This window comes from Hyperolius riggenbachi, chromosome 1, assembly GCF_040937935.1.
Source record: "Hyperolius riggenbachi isolate aHypRig1 chromosome 1, aHypRig1.pri, whole genome shotgun sequence".
Lineage (NCBI taxonomy): Eukaryota > Metazoa > Chordata > Amphibia > Anura > Hyperoliidae > Hyperolius > Hyperolius riggenbachi.
The window spans coordinates 111,701,924-111,718,011 of NC_090646.1; the positions used below are offsets into that span (position 1 = coordinate 111,701,924).

The 16,088-nt window shown below is 43.0% G+C and overlaps 1 protein-coding gene across 2 annotated transcripts in view; it reads right to left on the bottom strand.

Moving 5' to 3' along the window:
• Window positions 1-16,088, bottom strand: part of SEPSECS (Sep (O-phosphoserine) tRNA:Sec (selenocysteine) tRNA synthase) — a 67,850-nt gene that overhangs the window by 4,166 nt on the left and 47,596 nt on the right. Inside the window, exons 9-10 of one of the 2 annotated variants that reach the window (XM_068278272.1) lie at window positions 14,125-14,215; window positions 8,591-8,885 (exon numbers count right to left, since the gene is read on the bottom strand). In XM_068278272.1, coding sequence (XP_068134373.1) covers window positions 8,594-8,885; window positions 14,125-14,215 — 383 coding nt within the window. In that variant the 3' untranslated portion in view covers window positions 8,591-8,593. Of the gene's footprint in view, window positions 1-4,380; window positions 8,886-14,124; window positions 14,216-16,088 lie in introns of those variants that run through there. The other variant, XM_068278263.1, reaches the window with a different exon arrangement.

Here is a 16,088-nt window from a genome sequence, read left to right on the forward strand (position 1 = left end):
GTACAGTGACTGGGACATATACATGTGGGGGGGGGGGTGTATACTGCCGATACCTTGAGGTTGGAAGGTCTGTGATGTTGCCCAATGGTCATAGATGGTGGTTGCAACACTTTGTAAACTTCAGTACAGTGGGTGTCATCTACCTCTTATATTGCAGATGTGGTTGCTTTTATATAGGTAAAACCTCATGTGCTTTCAAGGAGAGAATTAAGAACCATGTGGGCGACATCTCTACCTTCAACTTCAAGTCTCCCATTTCCAGAGATGTACATCTTGAACATAGCGGAGACACGAGCTATATGAAATTCATAGGCCTCGACAGGGTCCATCAACACCCTAGAGGCGGAGACATAGATAAGACATTGCTACATTTGGAATCCAGATGGATATTCAATCTCAAAGCAACAGAGTCAAAGGGACTAAATGACAGTATCAATTACCGAGTTTTTCTGCCAGGTTAGCTGGAAAATTTGCTTGACTGCTCTGTTTTCATATTCTGGCTCCCCCTGTCTGTGGGTTAACTCTATTTCGGGTTGGGAGGGTTTGCTCCCTCCTTTCCCCTTCCTCCTGCTGCATGTATCTTTTTCTACCTTTGCAGCATTTGATGGGCATTTTTGTCAACTGTGGCTTTTTATTTATTTATTAGGCCAGTTTTCATTTATTTTGGCTGTTTCCTTCACCTCAGTTTCATTTAATGATCATTCCTGTGAAATTGTTGTCGGTGGTACGGATACTGGCCCCATTCTCTGCAACCGCAGATGCCGGGTGCTTTGTTGTCCCCGTGCGTCTGTTGGGCTTCTTTGTTTTTGGGCCATGTCTTGGTGCCATCTGCCATGTGCAATTTACATTTATATCTCAGCAGATCATAAGTTTGAGAATATATATATTCTATCATAATTTGTATACATTTGCTATTGATTAAATTTATTGTGCACTATAGAGTTCAGCTATTGTGGTGTCTACATGGGCTGCGCCGGTCATGGCCCCTCTCACTTCCGCCCTTAGTCTTATTGGGCGCCGCCTCGCGGGGGCCTGGCGTGCTTCCTGCCTGGTTGTTGTAGAGTGCATTTGCACTCCAGCGAGCCACCACCCACACGCCTGCGCTACGCTTTAGCGGGCGTGAGTACTGATGTGGGCAGAGCCATGGCGGACGTGGCGGGGATCAAATACGCCATTACGGCGTGCTTTCTATTCATTCCTATTTCTTTTGAAAAGGCCGCTAGATGCGTCGAAACATGTCAGGCGACCCTGGCAGCTACCCATCTCCCCGTGGCAGTGTGACCTTTCTGAGAGACACTGGAACTTTACATCTGAGCCCATGGTTCATGGATCGGTAACTATGTCTCACTAGTGGACTTGCACTCAACCAGTCTGTGTTCATCAGCCAGCCATGCATGACATCATATGCTGCATTTTTACTGTCCCTGCGATTGGGGGATACCTTTATATCTTGCATGGTACTAACGTCAGCGGGCTGTCATTCATTTGTCGGTTTCTGCTTAAGAACTGCCGCTTTGCTTTTGCTTTGACCTTAACTGCACTGGTCACTGCCGGGACTTCATTTCAAGCCTGTTTCATCTATACACAAGCTTTACACCTGCTTCAAATGGTTCTGGACTGTGTTATGGCCTGCTGTTGGTTTCAGTGCATATACGAAAAGCTATTCGGTCTCTGTACTAATAAGCATTCATGTTGCTGCAACTCTCAATCATTCGCATCTGCATACGCTTGGCTCTGCTGCTCACATATGGCTTTTTTGAATTTATGCATTGACAGCCTCTTCCATCTGAGATTATACTGATCCAGCTGCTATGAGTGGACTATAGTTGAGGGTCACATGATCCACGGTGTTCTAGGAATGGACTTTATCTCCAAAAAGTATGAGGACTGCAGCCTCATTACTTATATTACTGCCTGGGGAGAATTTGAGCATTTGGTTTTATACATTAAGGGAGGGTCCTGTTTTCTATTTGATATTTGTGGGTGTTATGTCTTTTCCAATTTTTGATCTCTATAATGAAATTATTTAATAAAGCATGTTGTATTTTCTCATGCACCCAAGAGCCAATTCTCTACTTTTTTGCCTTTACCGAAAAAAAAAAAAAAAACAGCCTACTTATTTTAATGTTTGACACTATACATACACTTTATCTCATGTCACAGGTCACCTTGGGTACCCTTTAAGAAGAGTAAACCAGACCCACACTTGAAAGCAGAGTAGGAAAAGCCTCAGGCCATTCCAAACACAACCACTTTGTATTATTTACTGGGCTAACTCAAGCATCCAATCAGTGTTCTCTGTAGCAAGGAGCTCAACCATAGAACCATTATGTATAGATCTTGAGGATTTCATACTGAACTAATAATAAACATGAAAAGGCTAATATTAACAACCATAGTACCTCAGCTCCAGGACTTCAAACCCAACTAGTGCTGCCGCATGTGAATGCACTGACCATACAATTGTATGGGTGCGTCCACCTCTCTGCTGTAACAGATTCCTGTCTACAGTACATTTCTGGATAATGTGTGTGAAAATGCATGTGTTCCATAGTGATTGACCATACATAATGCACGTTTTGAACGTGACCTAAAAGGCCTCTGAGCAGATACAACTATCTAAGGTACACCAGACCTGAGGCAAAGCTACCCAGGATAAGCACAGAGGTATGGCAATGCTGGCTCCACCTACAGCTGTGTATTATTTGTTCCTCTACTTGTTCTACCCCTGCCTTCCGTAATCGCTTCTTTAATAATTTGACTTTTGGTTAAAATCAAACTTTGAGGCATGTTCTTTCCCTTCAGCCACTCCCCATTTCTTCCTCATTCCCCGCCCATTGAGGAGTTAAGGATAGTGAACCGGGCAGGAAGAGGCGGGAATGGAAGGGTGATAGGAGGGAACATCACCTCAAATATGATTGGCAAATTACTAACTCATTTTACCACCTGCATGTAGTACGAAGGTCAACAGATATTAAATGCTATAAGCATCTAGCTAAACCCTTATACTACATGGATGTGGTAAAATTGGTCAGCGATTGACCAATAATAATTGAAATTGTGTAAGGCTGTAGGGTACATACACACGTACAATTTTAATTGGCCAATCCCTGACCAATTATACTACAGGGAGGTGGTAAAAATCGGTCAGTGATTGGTCAATCATAATTGAAAGTGTGTGCCAGGCTCTAGAAATATCCCAGCCTTGGGAACCAGAAATAGAAGTCTCTACAATTGGACAGAAGCCTCAGATGTTACAGCTGTCTTCTGCCCTCACAGGTTCCCTTTTAGGGAATACAACCTCAATGAAAGCTCATCTCTCTGACCTCTCCTGTTTGGTAACAGTTATGTTGGGCTTTGGCCATTAGTCATAACAGCTGGCCATGCAATTAATCTTTCAATGAATCTTCAATTAGCTCCATCACACTTTTTGAAGTAAGACTGTGTAAAATTGCTGATGCACAGCAGTGTGGAGGAGGATGCAGGTCTCTGGACTCCAGCTGTCCTGAAAATGATGATTATACAGTACAAATGACTTTTCAATCATGTGCTTTCAGTGTGTATGAGCTAAATTGCAATGCCAGCATTAACATTTGCAACATAATCTTTTCCACCACCTCCTACTGGGCTCTGGAGACTCCATGCATCTGGTTACCTTGTTCTGATCTCAGCAGCTACACTGAATAATGTGAACATTCCAACAAAAGCAAGACAATTACGCAGCAAATCACTGTGCCCGTGCTCATTCCGCCTCTGACTGCGGCTTCTTTAATATTTTATTCTGACTTGTGTTTCTTGACGTATGTGAAGTACAGTGTGAGGCCTGGCTATGGTAACACAGCACAGATGTACCCGCCTGTTTAAAGCGGACCTGAACTCACAACTTCCTCTCCGATCTAAAAGGCAAGCAACAACATAATGCACTTTAAAGAAAAACATTTGTTACAGTGGATACAAATCCTGCAATAAGTTTGCAGTGTGTCCACTTCCTTTGAATGGAAGCAGACATAGGGTTAACATCCTGTGTTTTTTTTTTTTGGGGGGGGGGGGGGGGGGGAGTTTTATGGTTGTAAGGTTTACCATTTGTGCTGCACTTCATGTAATATCATATACATTCTATTACAGTATATTACAGTAAAGCTAATTGTCCCTGACAGATATAACTTCCCGACAGGGACAGGATGCAGGCCCGAATCGCAACCGCTTCAAGAATCGCAGTGAAATCACATAACTTGCGCAATTAGGCAAACTGCGGGTGCTTTGCGATTGCCCACAATGGGGCTCATAACAGGTTCACAGGCCTAACAATGCATGGGTGGCAAAGTTACGCACAAATCTCATAAAAGCATAACAAAATCTGAAACAAAAAAAAGCAATAAATGTGGTAAAAATAAACAATTTATTTAGGGACAAAAGAACAGCAGCTGTTTCAGGCAGCAAAGGCAAGAACAAAAAGGCACTTAAATTATAATACGGTAATTATTTGTTATATAAAAATTCTATTGGGCTTAAAGCATCAAAAGGTAGCTACTAACAGAACACATCTAAACCTACAGCTTTTATTTAGAAACGCTGTACACATTCATATGGGGGGAATCCAACATTACATGTGCCATTATAGATGCAGAATGATCTAGGACAAGCTGCCTCCAATCAAAAGTGAGGCTCTCTGGTCAATAAGAAAGCAACAATTAGTCACATGCACACCTACTGCTTTCTATGCTTAAAGTGCAAACACATCCTATGGATGAGTTCTCCTGACACACACCATTCAATACATGGCTTTTGTTTGCACATCCCACCCTATTTTTTTGAAGATCAATTTTTTGCTCTCATCTTCAGTGTAGAGCAGAGTTGGTCAAGGAGATGCTACGTGGATATTAGCCAATCAGATTCTACATAGGAAATAATGGTGGTCGCCAGCTACAACTAGTGATCATGTTAGGAATTAGTGGTAGGTTAGCGTTAGGCATTGGGAAAAGGATGGGGGGGCAGCTCCTATGCTCAAATCCCCCGCCGCGGGGGACTTCACAAGCAGAGTCTTCCCAAAGACAGGCAGCTCCACACTTCACACGAGAGGGAACTCGCGCAGTATGGAGTGTCTTCGGGAGCACTGACTCCCAAAGACTTTCGAAGCCTCCCTTGGGCGGCAGAGACAGCAGCATTTGACCAAATTGGTTAAATGCTGTTATGGGGGATCCTGCGCTAGAACGGGCACCGGGAGAGAAGAGGGAGGCTCATTAGGACCCAGAGCCTCCACTTTCCTTAGGTATCTGGCTTTTTTTTTTTAATTAACAATTCCCAGTGACTCTTTACTGTGTCTAGAACCACAAGAATCTGACAATTGTTTCGGGGGCCGTGCAGAGTCCCCCTAGTCCCCAAAACAACTGTCAGATTCTTGTGGTTCTAGACACAATAAAGAGTGTGCTATAAAGGAAGAATAACTGGTAGGCAGATGGACTTAAGTGTTTGCTGTTGTATTGTGATATTTCCTGTATCACACTATCAAGCACCCAGATCTGCTACAATGGTGTGCCAGCTCTATCTTCGCTTGTTCAATTACTGATGCAGAGGCCAAGCAATGAAGTCAAATGGATGGCAGAAGTGATGTGGCCAAGGTGGGAAGGAGGAGTGGAGATCTTGCGTGGGGTGGAAGTGGGCATCTCTGGGCTTTCCAAACCAGAAAGTCTAGCCAAGCACTGGCACTCACCCAGGCTCAACAAAACCTTTTTAGGTAATACAGTCAGCAGCACTGCAGGGGAGAGAGGTGTATATTATATTATATATATTAGCAAATTGGATGGATAGGTGGGCACCACCCATGTATAATTAAAAGCTCTTTATTGTATTATAGCTCTGAAAGCTGTGCCTGTATGGCAGCAACAAAAAATAGGCACAAAGACACAGCGACAGCCCCACTGTTTCCAATGTTACCCCTTCTCAATCTGCGCTAAAGTGCATATGCTTTTAACTATTCAACGGTGGTGCCGACCTATCAATCCAATTTGACCATTTTATATATGGTGTGTTTTCAATGCATGCGTTTTCCTATGACAACAACATGCCCAATTTGGTAGGACCTGTTCCCTGTAGCACTTTTAAAATGCCTTTATTTTCATAAGGACCTTTGAACAATAAGTGATGGCCTTTATTTCCTGTTCAAATATCCTGACTAGTACTAGTTGGGGCCTACTAGCGTTGCAAATAGCGGATGAAAAGAGGCAGATGGGGACTGCCTTTTTTGCCTCAAAAATCCTTTAAAACATATGTAAAATGAAAATGCAGCATGCTTTACCATCCATTCCTATACATGATGGAATTGCAATAAACTGCTAGGGTTTAAAAACAAACAAACAAAAACACCCTGCGTCCAATACACAGACACAGGAATAGTACCAATCAATACAATGCTACAGAACACTCCATGCACTTTAGTTACAGGTTTAAGTGCACTAGCAGTGCAGAAAAGTGAGTTGCCCCTTTGTGCACACACACATCATAAAATATAAAACTAAACCACAGGCCTGTTTCTACAACTAGTGCATACTGGGGGATTTCCTTTTAATCAATACCAGGTGCCTGGCAGCCCTGCTGGTCTATTTCTCTGCAGTAGTATCTGAATAACACCAAAAACAAGCATGCAGCTAGTCTTGTCAGATCTGACTAAAGTCTGAAACACCTGATCTGCAGCATGCTTGTTCAGGGGCTATGGCTAATAGTATTAGAGGCAGAGGATCAGCAGGGCTGCCAGGCAACTAGTATTGCTTAAAAGGAAAAACATGGCAGCCTCTCAGTTCCCCTTTAAGGGCCAGAGCTGCCTGGTCTCCCATTCCCAGCCCCTAGTGCTCTAAGTATTCAATGGGAGCCTTCAGTCAACTACTTTTCCGGAAGTTTTCCCAAGCAACATCGAGCACTGTGTAGGGGCAAGTTCTCAACCGCGAGTGCAGAGCGAAAGTAAGACCTTGTCCACGAGCGCTTTCTGTCACTGCGAATGTGCAGTTCAATACTCACGCATACACAATTCAGAATCCCGGAAAGGCTCGGGAGGTAAGAGGACAGGGTATGGGTAATGGGAGGGAACGATCAGCATCGGGGCACTCAGGAGGAGGTTATCTAGCCTACCATGGACAATTGAGTATAGTTTTCCTCCAATTCAGAGGAACTTTACACCTTCAAAACAGAAACACTAAAAATGTAAATGTGTGTAATATTAAAAGATATTTTCCTACGGATGGGATCTTCCTTTGGCTAGTGTCTATAGGCAGCTTTAGAACTGTAGTGATGAGCCAGGCACACATCTGAAGTGCTGCATCGTTTAGTACAAGTGAAAGGAGGACACCTGTTCATTGTGCCAAAATGTGGCTGGATAGAATTAATTTCCAAGCCAGGCCGCACTACACTGGGCACGGCTATGCAGTCGGAGCAACTTTGGGTACCTGGAGTTGGAGGTTTCATAAACTGAGGAGTCGGGTGATTTTTGTACTGACTCCACAGCCCTGGTGCTGGGTACGCTCTAGTGCAGTGGTTCTCAAACTTATTTGGGGTGAGCCCTTGATTTTCAATGCAACCCTCGAGAAAAACAACTACCAAAATGGTGTTATGACCCTTATTAGACAGCACACTCCTCCTAGTAGCTAGTGAGCATCAGACAGCATCCACCTCCAAATAGTCACTGACCCCCAAATAAGGCAGCATTACCCTCTTCAAATAGTAACTGACCCCTTCTAAATAATAAGTGTCACCCCCCATTAGTCAGCATCCCCCACTCCAGTTAGTCAGTAAAGCAGCATTTACCCCATTTTGCAGCATTTCTCCTGAATGAACATGACAAGGATAAAGAATCAATCTTAATATAGAGCACATAGAGTACTTTTCTCCACATGAGGACTGCAGTTAGTAACACCCCCTTTAATTATGCAGCATCACCTCAGCACCCACTCCAGATTGTAAGTGACCCCCGTTAGTTGGACAAACATTTCCCTTACCTATTTAGGCCAAACCGCATTGATCCAATCGCTCCACCCCAATTTCTCTAATGTCCAACTTCAACCATAGCTGCCGGGACTAAAGGTTAACTGGCGGGCAGCGCGTGTTGCATTACGTGATGGCAATATACAAAGGATGGGGATGAACACAGAGGCACCCCTGGGAGGTGCACCAGTGTGCCGTGGCACCCAGTTTGAGGAACCCTTCTAGGAGTAGCTACTACTTAAAGCAAAAATAACCTCTTGACCAGCTCTGTGTTGTGCGCCTTGTTGAAAAAACATTTCAAACAAGCAAATACACATAAAGAGGTCATAACACGTGATCCCACATAGTGCGGTGCAAATCAAAGGAATATTTCTAAATAGTTCACAGTGAAATGCGCCCTGATCATTTTGGTGTGACAATATGTGCCAGTCTCGCCGAGTACCTCTTAAAAGATAAGGTCACTAGGAATTCTAGTTGGCACTCTCTTTAACAGTGTATTTGCCTGCAAATCGTATATTTTCTGAAAACGATTCCAGCATCCTACGATTCAGTGCAAGCACGGGCATCGCCGACTGCACTGTGGTGTGAAATGTTCCTCCATTTATAAATAATCCCTTACGAGTTAAGTCAACAGATGTGGATCCTCAGTTTCCGCTTGTGAAGACAGGGAGAGCTGCTGAGATAGCTCAGTGACACCTTCCATGGTTGTCTGCAGATCATCGCCTGAAGGCTTCTCTTTCTGGCACAGCCTCAAGCACTTGTCCAGCCTTTTGATAAACAGGTCAACGTCTTGTTTTTTAATGCCTATGGCAGATGCGGCGTTCAGGTAGGCGCAGGGATAGTCATTACTGTGAGACATGAAGCCTTTAAAATCATAGCCATTGACGGTTTGTGAAGAACCAAGAGGCACAACCCTGAAAACAGAGAAAAGGACAGAAGAGGTAGGACAGTTGCTAAAATATAAAAATCGGGGCCAAAGTGGGGTAAAACTCCTGACATAAAACATTCAAAAAAAAAAAATATGTGTTTTCCTACTTTTTACTACCCATACAGTTATATTTGTTTTTATGCACAAGTAATATGGGTCTGTTTACAAATTACAGGTTTCCAAAGTACAGTTTATCTGCTCTGAAATATGCCATTGCATTTTCTTGCATAGCTGCTCTTATTTATACATTAAAATCTATCTAGTGATCACTTCTCAGCTGCACACATACTAGAAGCAGAGGAAGCTCAGTTTCAGCACTTTGCTAAAGTTTACTAAATGTATCTGACAAAGGAATGTAAACTAAAGATAATGTCATCACCTTTTTGGCTGGGGCCAGAAGCTTTCCACCGAAGAACAAAGTGCTGTGCTTAACTGTTTGAATGCTGCTCTGCTACAATTCTTTTGTGGAACTAAACTTATGCTGTAAATCTTTTAGAAATGTAGAACAAAGATGAAATGCTGAGTTTCATACCACTTGAAGTTATGAGTGTAGTATAAAACGTTTGAGCTGTGTTTTTTTTTTTTAATTATTTTTCTGTTGGGGATTAAGCACTAAATGTGAAGAAAAGCTGACAAAGGAAGTTTATCATTTTGCCTTCTTACAAAAGAAGTTATTTGTGATAATTCAGCTTCAATTGAGCAACTGTGGTTTCCCATGATGCATATTCAAATCATCTCTATGTCCCCGAAAACCAGGCACACACCCACAACCGCTGATGTATAGTGTGCATATAGCTTATTTAGGAGGGATATAAAGAGTTCAAATACAACTAGTGTGAACCAAACACAGCATATGCACACAAATATCTCACACCAGCTGTGAAGCATGGTGGTGGAGGGGTGTGTTGATTTTGCAGCCATAATATCTAGGCACCTTGCAGTCACCAAGTCAACCATCAAATCTTCTGTATGACAAAGTATTCAAATAAAAACATTTGTGTGACAATAAAAGCTTGGCCAAAATGAGCTCATGCAACAGAAGGAGGATACCAAGCACACCTGCAATCTGCTACACAATGGCAAAAAAAAAAAAAAAAAAGATAAGCAAGGTGCTGTCATGACTCAGTCAAAGCTCAGACCTCAACTTAATCAAAATGCTGTGGCTAAACCCTTAGAGGCCCAGTGCACACCAAAAACCTCTAGCAGATCTGCAAACCGCTAGATGTTTTTGGAGCAGATTTCAGAGCGATTCTAGGCATGCCTAGCGTTTTTGGAGCGTTTTTGTGTAGCGGATTACAAATCTTGTTACAATAAAGCTGTTACTGAACAGCTTCTGTAACAAAAACGCCTGGAAAGCTTCTCTGATCTGGCGTTTTTCAGAGCAATTTTCTACTTTCCTATACTTTAACATTGAGGCAGAAACGCTTCAGAAATCTTAAAAAATGCTGCAGCCCCCGAGTTTGCGTTTGTGGAAAAAAATGACCCGCTCTGGTGTGCACCAGCCCAGAGAATTGCTCATAAACAAATACACGCACACTTCAATGAACTAAAGCAATGTTGCAAAGAACAGTGGGCTAAAATTGCTCCACAACAATGGTAGATATAGTTAAAAACCTACAGAAAAGTTATTGCTGCTAAAGGTGATTCTACAAGCTACTGAAACAGAGGTGTACTAAAATTTATTTATTTTTTACACATGGCTTCTCAATTTAGGCTTTATTTTTGTTAAATGGCAGAGTGTAATCTGTTGCATGTTTTACCCTAAGGTCAGATTTAGGTAATTTCAGAAACTGCTAAGGATCAGGTGATTGTTTTTATTACTTATACATAAAACCTTTGGATTGAAAAAAATCCCCAGAACAAACAAAAAACTGTTGAGCCGATGTGGGATGTGGTGTGGGATAAAAAGGAGTTTGTTAACAGCCCCAAGCCGTACTCACAGCACAAGACTTCTTAAATATTCCCTGTTCAGTGGTTCTGTATGTGTTACAAACACTGAGGTAAAAACTATGTCAGCTGCTGTCTCCCAGCTTCCCACAGACATTCCCGCCTCAGCTGATTCCGGCTTGCCAGACAGCATACAGGGATGGCCAATGTGTGGATACAGCAGTTTTCTTCAGAGCTGGGCAGGGAACTCCGAACAATCAGTGTAATGGAGCATTTCTCCCCAAAGTACAAATGTTTCTCAAGGCTGTCAGAGACCAGAAGATCTTTCAGCAGCCAAGAGAATTTACCTAGATTACATTTCAACGTGCGCTTACCATTTAAAGGAACGTAAAATACTAGCGGTTTATGCATCAAGAGGATTTAAAATAACAGAACAAATAATATTCATATACTACATAGGAATACCATAACCACTGATTAACTGCTGTGTGGTGCAATATAGAAACAGCCGTTGCTAACCTTGTTTTAAAGGACAACTGAAGTGAAAAAGACTATGGAGGCTGCCATATTTATTTCCTTTTAATCAATACCAATTGCCTGGCAGTCCTGCTGATCAATTTGGCTGTGGTAGTGCCTGAATCACACATCTGAAACAAGCATGCAGCTAATCTTGTCAGATCTGACAATAATGTCAAACACCTGATCTGCTGCATGCTTGTTCAGGGTCTATGACAAAGTATTAGAGGTAGAGACAGGCAACTGGTATTGCTTAGAATAAAATATGGCAGCCTCCATATTCCTCTTGCTTCAGTTGTCCTTTAAAGAGGACAACTGACAACTGGATTCCCATTCATCTTCCTTAACGGGCGTCAGCAAGGAACGCATGCAAGCAGCGGCCGTCCGCCGCAACATACGAATATCTATCTCTGTAATATATACCGTCTGTAACCACATAAGTGGTTAATGAGCAAAACCACAATTAGGGCTGAACGATTTTCGGTTTTAAACCGAAAATCGTTATCAGTGGCTTGACGATCTACAGAGATCTGGCTATATTCACTAAATGGGGGATCCGGCAATATACACTAAAGGGGGGGGGATCTGCCTATATATACACTAAAGGGGGGGGGAGGGATCTGGTTATATACACTAAAGGGGATCTGGATGGCTAACCTGCACTGCGGCACCAATACACTGGCTAACCTGTACTGCGGTACCTATACTGGCTAACCTGTACTGCAACACCTATAGCTGGCTTACCTATACTGGGGCACCGAATTAGCTAACCTTTACTGGGGCACCTATAGCTGGCAAAACTATACTGGGGGCACCGATACATGGCTAACCATACTGGGGGAACTCATACTCACCATCCGTGTGCCGATCCATCATTCGATATTGAAAATCGTGAATCGAAATTGCAATTTCTGACAGAAATCGTGCAATTCAATCTTTTCCTAAAATTGTTCATGCCTAACCACAATCTTGGTTTCTATAATGACTATGGTTTCTTTATATTTACATTTTAAATAAAGAATAAAGTCATGTCAATTTAGGAGACTGGGATTTAAGTCAGTTTAGAGTCTCACAGGCATGTTTTCTAGTAGACTAATACATATATTCACATATGAAAGAGGGACAAATGAGCGAGAAAAAGGGACAAGATGACTTGGTGGTGAAAAAAAAAAAGGAACTAATGCAAGCTATGTATTCAGAAAGTATAATTTTTTACAGAACACAAGATGCACTTTTTCTCCCCCAGAAGTGGGAAGAAGAAGTAATAATACAATTCAGACCTTCCCCGGAGGGGGGGGGGGCACACAAGTGGACAGAGGAGGTCACAAGGGGGCAAAGGAGACACAGGAGGTACAAAAAAGGCACAAGGGGGACACCAGAGGGACATAATTGGGTGGGTGTTTTTTTTAACCCTAATGTTTGTCCTCTAAACCTAGGTGCATCTTATAGTCAGCAGCATCTTAGGCTAGGTTTACGCTTAGCGCTTTTTGTCTATAAGTATACAGGTAGTCCCCGGGTTACGAACGCCCGACTTACGAACGACCCACCGATACGAACGCCGTGACCAGAGCTCCGCCCCGTCGCATGACGTCACGCCCGCCGGGGACTACCTGTTCTGCCCTGTTTAAAATGCAGAGTTATTGCAGCGGAAGGTAAATAGAGGACATCTCACCTGATCCTCGGCGGTAGAAGGTCCCCTCGTGGTGCCCGGAAGCTGCGCAGCCCGTCCTCTCGCTCCGTCCACTGTTCCCCGGCGGCTTCTGGCTTCACATGTAGCGCATAATGACGCAATCAGGAAGAGCCCCCTAGTGGCGACGCTTCCTAATTGCGTCATTATGCGCCGCATGTGAAGCCAGAAGCCGCCGGGGAACAGTGGACGGAGCGAGAGGACGGGCTGCGCAGCATCCGGGCACCACGAGGGGACCTTCTACCGCCGAGGATCAGGTGAGATGTCCTCTATTTACCTTCCGCTGCAATAACTCTGCATTTTAAACGGGGGCAAAGGTGGCTGTCCCGACTTAAAGGGAACCTTAACTGAGAGGGATATGGATGTTTCCTTATAAACAATACCAGGTGCCTCGCAGTCCTGCTGACCTCATTGACCAAAGTAGTAGCTGAATCACAGACCTGAAACAAGCATGCAGCTAATCCAGTCTGACTTGAGTCAGAGCACCTGATCTGCATGCTTGTTCAGGGGCTGTGGCTAAAAGTATTAGAGACACAGGATTAGCAGGAGAGTCAGGCAACTGGTATTATTTTAAGAGGAAAAATCCATATCCTTCTCAGTTTAGGTTCCCTTTAAGGACAGATTCAGGTTAAGAACGAGCGGGCAGTCCCTATCTCGATCATTAACCGAGGACTACCTGTACTCACACTGCAGTGATTGCAGCACGCTTGCAATTTTGATGATTGTAAACGTGCTACATGAATCATTTTCCCGGCCATTGTGTCCCAATCCTCATCCACTGGAATATATAAACATAATCGCTGAAAAAAAAAAAAAAAATCACAGAATAGCACAATGCAAAATTCAAATCGCCAAGCGATTGCGGTAGCCTTTTGCGCTCCTGAGTGTGAACAGGGCCTTATGGCCTAAAAAATACAGTAAATACCTTACAGGACAATTCATTCACTACTCAATGAGGCAGCTGGTCAATCATTAACTTAAGATTCTAAATAGAACTGTGCAAAAGTCTGGCGCTACCTCTGGCAATTCCAGCTATTGCAGAGCAATAAAATCAAAATAAAACTGGGTTACCTCAGTGTCAGAGTGGTGGATTAAAGTACCTGTAAACAAAAGCATCAGTAAAAGGGCCACTTACCTTGCCCCAGACACTTGTCTTGTAAACAGCATAGATCCCAGCTGGGTGATGGCGGTGCCCCCCTTATCATTCAGGCTCTTCAAAGACATGGCTGATCAACACATACAGAACAAATCAAAAATACTGTCATAACAGAAGTGCCAAGGCAAGAGACATCATAATATAAGGCAGACTAAGGGCTCGTTCACACTAAGGGCGTTTTTGCCCTTTTTGAAGCACTGGCGATTTTCAAAATCACTCTTAAAACGCTAGTGCAACGATTCCCATCAAGAGAGTTCACCTCTGACTGGTTTGTTTCCGATCCGCTCAGCAAAGCTGTGCCTGTACCTTTTTTGAGGAGATTCCATAAGAGTTTTCATGGCAGAATACATTTTTCTACATATTTCTGAGAGCAGACGGAGAGAGAGAGTCAATAAAGTTCATGTATTTTCATTTAGGGACAGTTAATAGACTGCAACTGAGCAGAGACAACAAAACATTCAATCTACTTTCTAAAGGTTTATAGATAAAATAAAATCCCGGGATGTCTAAAAAAGTAATTTTTAGGAGTAGGAGGATAAATATAATTGTTTATCTCATCAGTTTATTTTCACCTCGGGTTCACTTTAAAGGGATTCTTAAAGAGAAACTCCAACCAAGAATTGAACTTTATCCCAATCAGTAGCTGATACCCCCTTTTACATGAGAAATATATTGCTTTTCACAAACAGAACATCAGGGGGCGCTGTATGACTGATATTGTGCTGAAACCCCTCCCACAAGAAGCTCTGGGACCGCAGTACTTTTGGCAGTTTGTTACAATGTAACAAGGCTCACAGACAGGAATTAGCTGTTTACAGCTGTCTCTAACAGTCAAAACAGCTAGGAGCAGCTACATAACCTGCCCACAGTAAAAATGTCACCATGTAATAAATGTCAGAATGTAAATCGGGGAGAGGAAAGATTTTACAATGAGCAAACACTGCTTCATTTTTACAATAATTATGTATAAATGAATTAGTCACTTTTTTATTACATTATTTTCACCGGAGTTCCTCTTTAAGCCTATAATAAAAAACAAAAACAAATCAGTTTTACTCACCTGGGGCTTCTACCAGCCCCCTGCAGCTGTCTCGTGCCCTCGCAGTCACTCACGGATCCTCCTGTCCCCTGCTGCCAGCTACTCTCATTTTCAGCCGACAAGCTCACTGCACCAGCGCAGGCCTGGCCACGCATCTCTTTCTACGTGTTCCCATTAGCAATAGCGCCCTGCCCGTGCACAGGACGCTATTGCTGACGGGAACGCGTAGAAGGCCATGCGTGGCTAGGCCTGTTGGCGAAGTGAAAGTAGCTGGCGGCCGGGGAAAGGAGAATCAGATTGTGACTGAGGACACGGGACAGCTGCAGAGGGCTGGTAGATGCCCCAGGTGAGTAAAACTGATTTCTTTGTGTGGGGGGGGGGGGGGGGGGGGGGGGGGGGCTTAAGTGTCTTATTAAGGACAAAAGCAATTTTTCCCTGTAGCGCTACTCCCACTCATTTGTCAATAACTTTATCACTACTTATCACACCTAAATGATCTATATCTTGTTTTTTTCGCCACCAATTAGGTTTCTTTAGGTGGTACCTTTTGCTAAGAATTGTTTTATTCTGAATGCATTTTAAAAAGGGTAAAGTAAGAAAGAAAATGGAAAAACAATTCATTATTTTGAAGTGCTTGGTGTGTGTATATATACTGTACATACACATACATACAGCAACAAAACAAAGAAAAACAAACAAAAAAAAAATTTCTACTGTGCATAAAACTCATAACTTTTATTTGCCCATTTGTTCCAGTTACTGCAACCTTTAAAATAATATTTCCCTTGTACAACATATGGCGCCAATATTTTATTAGGAAATAAAGGTGCATTTTTTCAGTTTTGCATGCATCCAATTACAAGCCCATATAGGCAGAAGATAACAGTAATATACCCTCACTACA